The following is a 7,760-nucleotide window of genomic DNA, read 5'->3' on the forward strand; positions in this document are numbered from 1 at the left end:
TTCTGACTTGAATTATGGATACTGTAAGTGACTGGTGAGGAGGCCCCTTTTCCTCGTAGCAAATCACAGCAAACAATGCTTTCTATTTTAAGAAGTTACAGGACTAACTCTTCTGTTTTTGCTTACGTTGACTGGAGTCTCTTTCCCTGAACAAACCTGGAGCCAAAGTTAATCTGTATCTAAGGAAAGGAGCAATGCAGACAGGCAGGAAATATAAGCAACATCAACTCTACAGATTAAAAACACTTCTGTGATTTGCCAGTGCCCTTGAGAAAGGCATTAGTTCATTTCCTCCACTGAGGTAAGTCTTGCTTACAAGATCACAACCATGTCATTGTTGGCTTGGATGTCCTACTGACTCAGCTTCTCTCTGTCCTCTTCTCTCCTCTCCCCCTGCTGAAACAGTACTCTCCCAGGATGAGCAGTATCTTCGAGAGCAGGTACTAATTTACAACAGGAACAGCTTTCACAGCTGTGGCTTTGTAGGACAGATGTTCAGGGGCATGCAAAGCATTATTCTGATGGGAGGATTCAATTAATCTTGCTCACATGTGTCTAATTTTGCCCAGCCTAAAGCCATTAAGATGTATTATTTCACTCACATGAATTTCAGATTTTTTAATGCCATGTCTTCAAAAGGTTTCCAGATTAAAACCTACTGTAATGTGAATGAAGTATAAATTACAATGAAATATTAACTCATATAAATCCCTATTAATTTTAATGGAGAACTTCAAAGCAAACCCAGCTCCTCCTCCACCGCTCTGCTGCTTTGTGAGGTATAAAGATTGTCCCAAAGCTGTTGGGTTTTAAATGTGATTTCCTATTTGATCTTTTCACATGACAATGTCGTATCTTTCTCTTGTCAGTGGAGCTCTTTGGCAAGGTTTAGGAAAATCTGAACAGTCAAACTGATGTCTGAAAGGATCTTATATATGCTTATTTTGCAAAGCACTAGTATACAGTGAAACAGGGATGGATTTCTACATTCTCATAAATTTTAGGCAGAATCAGCATTTATGTCATAAATGTTTCCAAGAATTAAGGAGAATATGGGGTCTGAGTAAGAAGAGGTTCAATTCACAAGTCACCATTATTGTAGTATTCTAATAACCTTGCAAGTCTCTTTCAGCAGAGAGGAAAATGATCAGAACTGATGCTTCAAATGCAAACAAACAAGCACAAATGTATTTACTTAATCTGTCAGGGAATCTTTATAAGGTCAACTAATCAATAAATCAAACCAGTTGCAAAGGGCAAAACTAAATTTGATCATCACTTCATGGTTCACCACCAGGTAACAAGCTAAATTTCAGTCAACGGTAGCATGAATTTCAAATGCTGTTGCTGTATTAACAATCACATTGGTTTAAGTACCGATTAACTGGTGATAGGAAAAGTGACATCCTCAAAACAGCTTAAAACTAATTTCTATCAATTAAGCCAAGCCACTGATGCAAGCTAAGCTTCTACCTGATATTAAACCATGGATGATTCAAAGCCATTGACACAAAACAAATCTGGGATAATTTCGAGTGAGAGCAAACTGATGAGTTCAAGCTTACAAAATGCTTTGAAGACCTGATGTTTTTTACACATCCTCCAAATACTACACAATATACAATATCTTGCTGAAAACATATTTAACAAGAAAAGATTTGTGGGTTTGCTGACCCAGACTGCAGAGAGCTTCACAGACATTCTGCTGGTGTGGGTCTTCTGGCTGCGCAGGTCTTGGAAAAACTGAGCTATCAGAATGAATCCATTTACAGTTCTGTTGACCTTTTACTTTGATGCATAATTTTCTTCATTTTTGTAACATGCACTGGTCATAGGAAGTTGTATATGCACAATGGCTACAAAGGCTGAAACTCAGTAAGGTGAATGTAAATAGGTTTGCCCATTCAGCAGACCTTCTTTTGCCGGAGCTGAACATCCAGGTTTCGCAGGTGTTTCAGAAAGCCACGATTGGGTGATATCCATCGATGCTCCTTCACAGTTTTGATGGCTTCAACTAATGGGAGGTGGTGATTTATCATGAGATATGCCAGGACTAGGGAAGCTGACCTGCTTACTCCAACTGCACAATGCACCAATATTTTAGCTGTTTAAAAAAAAAAAAACACAACAAAAACACAACAAAAACCCAGAAACATAGGAGAGAAGCAGTACAGTACAGCAGACAAAGTTTAATTTAAAGGGAAGGCAAAGCCCTTCTGACTTCTCCAGCTCAGAGTAATGCTGCAAATGTGACATATTTCTTACCTTTTGATAGAACACATGAACTGCTAACAATTAACTCTACTCTACTTTTTACACACTCACTTGTGTAAGAAATGAGATCCCCACCTAATCTCAGAAACAGTGACAAACCAAAGAAAAAACCCTGATGAAGTAATGAAGTTCTTTCTGAGCAAAAGGAAAATTGGACCCATTGGCTTCAGAGGGCTTACTTAGGCAAAGAAGAATGCCAAAACTTGGCCTGAATGGATAGCACTAACACATTAGCCACCAAGAAAAATGACTGGCCTAATACCATTACACAGTAAGGCAATTTGATGCAACTGTAATTCTGTTTTTAAGGCAAAACCCATGATACAGAGACAGCTCCATTAATGCCAGTTTGCTCATGCTAAGAAATGGTCTTTTATGTAAAACAGGTCAATTAGTATTTTATTGCACCACTGCCACAAAGCTCAGTTTCTTGTGCAACTAACTATAAATCTCCTTGGGTAAAGGTAATTATTCTGCTTGGGAACACAGTCCTGCAGGCCCGGTTCACACAAGAAGATCATCTGCAATATATGAACCTCTTCATATGATTGATGATCATAAAAATCAGGACTTTTGTCTCTTTATTCATTTGTTCTTATAAATACAGTTGCTATAACAGGGTCTCAAAAGAGGGTGTCCATTTTAAATACATATTTATTATTATCCCTTTTTGAATGAGCCTTTCCTTCCAGATATTCTTCTCTCCTCTTTTCTCTGTCTCAGTCTCTCTCCTGCATTGTTCATCTCTTTTCTCACATCAGCTTTTTGGGACCTACATCCATGTGCATAGCACTCCCTCCTCCTGCCACCCACCGTGCAGGTTATCAGCAGCTGGCAGGACACCAGGCAGTGACTTGTCTACCACTGAGCTTGTGGAGCTGACCTGTTATAAGACGCTGCCAACTTGCATCAAAATGTGACCAATAATTTCATACCTCCTGGCGTGTTCAGGGCTTTGTGGATAAATTGTGCTGCGGAGAAAAAAAACTGGCTTATGTCAAAGTTTGGCAGGTCATGAGCTGGTACACCATAATAATCAATGGTTGCTCCGTAATAGTCCTGGCCTCCGTGGCTGTATGCTGTGCCGTGGGCAGCGTTTAAAACGTGGGTCACACCCATCTTCCACAAAACAAATCTGTTGTGAGCTGTTACTCTAAGGAAAAGACAAAAACAAACAAATCAAGATGTGTGCAGTGATATTCATAGATCAGGAGCACTGTGAGATTCCACTGCCCAAGCTGGAGCATCAGCCTGTGCATTGCTTCTAAGGGCCAACCGAGATGCAAGTACCAGCTCAGTCATCATTTAATCTCGGAAATCGTGCTGTCTGCAATGTAAATTACACCAATTAGCAAAACTATGGGCTGTCTAAAGCCGCACCCATGAGGCATACTAACATAGAGAAGGTACTGCAGAGGTGTGTCCATAAACAGAGGTGTGTGTACTTACAGGTCTCCCAGAAAGAGATTAGGCCATACTTCATCAACGTGGTTGCAAGAGGGCCGCCCGGTGCTCAGGAGCTGCTCGATTTCCTTAATGGAGGGGGTGTCCCCCGTGCCTGTCCCTGCGCCTGAAGGTGCCTGCGTGTCCAGCACCTCCGCCCCAGCCATGCTGGGACCCCGCTGCCCCGGCCGGCTCCCGGCGCCGAGCGCTGCCAGCCCGGACGGTCACGGGGGGGCTGCAGAGGGGCTGGGGCTGGGACAGGTGGCGGCGCCCGGTCTGTGTCCCCGCGCTGCAGCGGCCCCAGGGCTCCCTCCCGGGGCTGGCCGCTCGTCTGTGCATTGCCCTGACCGGCACAGCCAGTTCAAACAGATGCAGGTGCCAAACCGGGCATTACTGGGTCCTTACTGGTTCCAGTCCGCTCCTCAGGGCTCATCCCTGAACTGGCACATCAACCACATGTGGCAGCACCGTCTGCCCGCAGGACACCCCCTAACACATGGCTGTGACTGTCCTTGATATGTTATCTTGTTTTTCTGTTTTGTTCTTATTCTTTTCCTTTGGTAAACTAGTGATTTTTAAGCTGATCGATTTGTGCTCATGAATGAGGAAAACTTACTAACTGAGCATGTTAAGTTAATCAATTTAGTTTACTTTTCTCAGGTTTCTAGGTGGAGACTCAAGGTGAGACTTTGCTATCATTTTTTTTAAATGTTACCCCAGCCCATTTGTTGCCAATCAAGTTTTGTCAAGTAGGTGACATTCATGTTTACGGCTATTCCTTTTCAGCTGTAAAATTTTTATTGGCCTCTACCCCAAATGCACTGACTAAGAATTCAGAGTTCATCTGTGGCATGAAAGATGACAAATAGAAAAACGTGAACTCCAGAAAAATGATCTCCAAGTCCTGTGTGCCTCCAACATTTCTATGGCATGCAGCCATCTGCTTCACAACTCTGGCGTTCCACACTTAACATCTTCTAAACATTTAATTGTCTGCAAACATAGCTTTGGTAAAGCTGTGTTACCGACCTTTTTTATCCAGGAGTTGCCTTTGAAACAGACAGGAGGCAGAGATCTGGCTTTCAGATGAATTTGACTCTCTACATTTGTGCTTCTTTCCTGGCCCTTTTAAATCTGCATAGAATGGATGTAAAAAGCAAAAAACTGAATAGAGGCAAATTTAGCTTTCTGTGCAGGAGGCACTTTCTGAAATTCCAAGAATTTGGAGATCCTCATGGCTGTTGGAATGGTGGGTAGCTCTAAACAAAACATTTGTGTGCAGTTATATATGAACCTAAAATAGGTGCTGTTTTAGTTGAAGTTAATGCATGATTAATTTTGGAACAAGCAACAGAAGGCATCCTTCTAATTGTACAATGCCGTTGTGATTACTTTGTAGGTAGTACTTGGTGCAATAATCTAAATCAAACATTCTCTGGCTAATAATATATTAGGTGGCAACAGTGTAAACTGCCATGGAGTGCTCTAGTAGCATACAGCATGGCATTTGAGAAAAATGTGCAACAGTTGAGAACAGGAAATTCACAGTGGCTATTCTATTCCTTCCATTGAAATTACTGCTATCAGTTCTAACTGATGCCAGGCCTGGAACACCTTTGCATCTCTCTAGTGAAAATTGCCAAAATCATACTCCTTTCACATATCCTGAAAGAAGAAAGCTTTTACAGTCGAATGTTACAGAATGGAAGTTCAGCTAGCTATGATTCTATGGTATAATTTGGTCAATACTGAGACGGAGTTTTCTGCTATTGTACAACATTAATGTATTTTTAACATATGGAACAATTTTGTCTGATGTGTACATGGAGTTTATTCTTTTTTCCCCCACTTTTTTTGTCCTATCCTCCTCTAATAAGCTCATTTTCTGTCTGGAAAAATTATTATGATTCTCTAATTTGATAAAACCTTAGGCATTCCATCTATTTTTCTTCCACTATAGAATTAAGAAATTTGAAGATAAAACAGATACTTGAAAGTTCACCCATGATTGACCTAAGGATGCTTCAACTGAAGTACAAAGATTACAAAGAAATTATAAAGCAGGACCTGACCTGTGCAAAAATGACATTACCAAACCAACAACCCGCACCCCAGCCCAGAAAAAAGGAAAGAGCAATTTAGATCAATTAGCACTTCTAGTGAAAGATACCCCCTTGCCATGTAGTAGTCTTCACAGGATGAGAATTAATAAACTATTCATTCTCCGTTCAGCTGAGACCTTTTTTCCCCATGAAAGATCTTAAAATTTGAGATAGATTATTTCAAATTATTAAATGCTAACAGTTTTACTTAATGACAATGTTTAAAAAAAGCCCCATTAGATTAACACATCTCATTTTCCTTTGCTATATAACTTGAGCTAGTTGTGAATTTTTAATATAAATTTCCTTTCTTTTATTGTATTAAGTGTCACCCTGAACATTCAATCAATCTAACTATGTGAATTGAATGAATTGTTTTCAATCTAAAGATGCATCAGTGTTATTACATATTTTAAAGATTTTTTTTTACCTTGGCAATCCACAGTAGTTTAAAAAATATCTGTAGCATATAATTTGTCATAAATGCTCAAACTGACATGTCAGCATTGGCACTGCCTGTCAAACTTACATCAATGCCTTCATGTCACATGGCCTGAAGTGACAACTCAAAGTGACGGAATGAGGTTTATTGGAAATTTCTGTTAAATAAAGCACAAACTATTTAGATAATTCACCCTTTCAAAGAACATCAAATTTTAGCACTGAGAAGTAGCTTTCAGCTTTGAAGTGCAGCAACTAAGCAGCTATTATATGTCTACTTACACTCTTTATTACTTTTCTGTGCAAGCTCATTTGGTCATTTTCAAAATATTTGTAGGGTGATGAAATAGGCAGAACAGAAAAATGCCAGTAGCAGTGATAGTTTCAGATAGAAACTGACTATCAAGCCTTTTTCTAGTGCTGAGGTTCACAGAATCACAGACTGATTAGGATTGGAAGGGACCTCTGGAGATCATCCAGTCCACCAGCCCTGCCAAGGCAGGGCCACCTGGAGCAGGTTACACAGGAACATGTTTAGGTGGGTTTTGAATGTCTCCAGAGAAGGAGACTCCAACACCTCCCTGGGCAGCCTGTTCCAGTGTTCTGTCACACTCAGCATAAAGAAGTTCTTCCTCATGTTGAGGTCAAACATCTTGTGTTTCAGTTTCTGGCCATGCTCTTTGTCCTGTCATTGGGCAAATCAATGCTGCAAACCAGTCCAGCAGCCTCCATAGCCAGTGCACACGTGTCTGTCTTCCCAGCTTTTACTCTGGACGCAGCTTTTGGCCAGGGGTTCACTGCATGGAAATCTATTGCTGGAATAACATATCTTAGGGCCTGTAAATTGGAGATAGTCCTGAATTCACATTCATATCTAAATACAGCTCATATTCCAACCTGGACTTCTAAAGTCTAGAGACTGAATTCGGGAAATAATTTTTAGTTTCATTGTTAGTCTCACTATAAACAGCGTAGGGAAACAGAGTAAGGAAATTTCTGCCTTCCTTTTTTTCCTTCCTGGAATCTGGTGAGCTGGTAGACTCTACTGCATCTTTATATGAAAAAAAAAACCCCACATCACAAAGCCATAGCGCTATGAACAAAACAGCAGTTTCCTGGCACCTCCCATGAAAAAGCTAAGAATGAGAACCAGAAAGGTGAGTTGATTTCAGGACTGTCACGGTGACCTATTCCACGATGAGACAGCCCTGCAGCCTGTTGCAGTTACGTTTTCAGCCATTTGTAATTTCAGTTTGTGCTTGTTTTTACATTTTTAGCTTACACCAGTTGTTCAGATCCAAGCAAATGCAGCAATGTATTGTAAATTGTACCAGCTTGGCACCTGGAAGTGTGCAACATATTGTGACTGGCTGGCGATTGGTAAAGAAAAATTCATGTCAGAAAGAGTAAAGAATGCACATAGTAGAGAAGCACAAACTCTTATTTAACTAAATTGCTTTGCTCTCCTGTGATTTTGTTTTCCTTGTCAAATAAATGCTA

At 40.6% G+C, this 7,760-nt stretch overlaps 1 protein-coding gene across 1 annotated transcript; it reads right to left on the bottom strand.

Annotated features, from left to right (window-relative positions):
* Nucleotides 1-660: 660 nt before the first annotated feature.
* Nucleotides 661-3,975, bottom strand: DUSP13A (dual specificity phosphatase 13A). Its single transcript, XM_071563523.1, has 3 exons — nucleotides 3,724-3,975; nucleotides 3,210-3,427; nucleotides 661-2,104 (listed from the first exon to the last, which is right to left on the bottom strand). Exons 1-3 carry the CDS (start codon nucleotides 3,882-3,884, stop codon nucleotides 1,905-1,907), a joined length of 579 nt encoding a protein of 192 aa, XP_071419624.1. The 5' UTR covers nucleotides 3,885-3,975; the 3' UTR covers nucleotides 661-1,904.
* Nucleotides 3,976-7,760: the final 3,785 nt, after the last annotated feature.

This window comes from Pithys albifrons, chromosome 9 (genome assembly GCF_047495875.1).
Source record: "Pithys albifrons albifrons isolate INPA30051 chromosome 9, PitAlb_v1, whole genome shotgun sequence".
Lineage (NCBI taxonomy): Eukaryota > Metazoa > Chordata > Aves > Passeriformes > Thamnophilidae > Pithys > Pithys albifrons.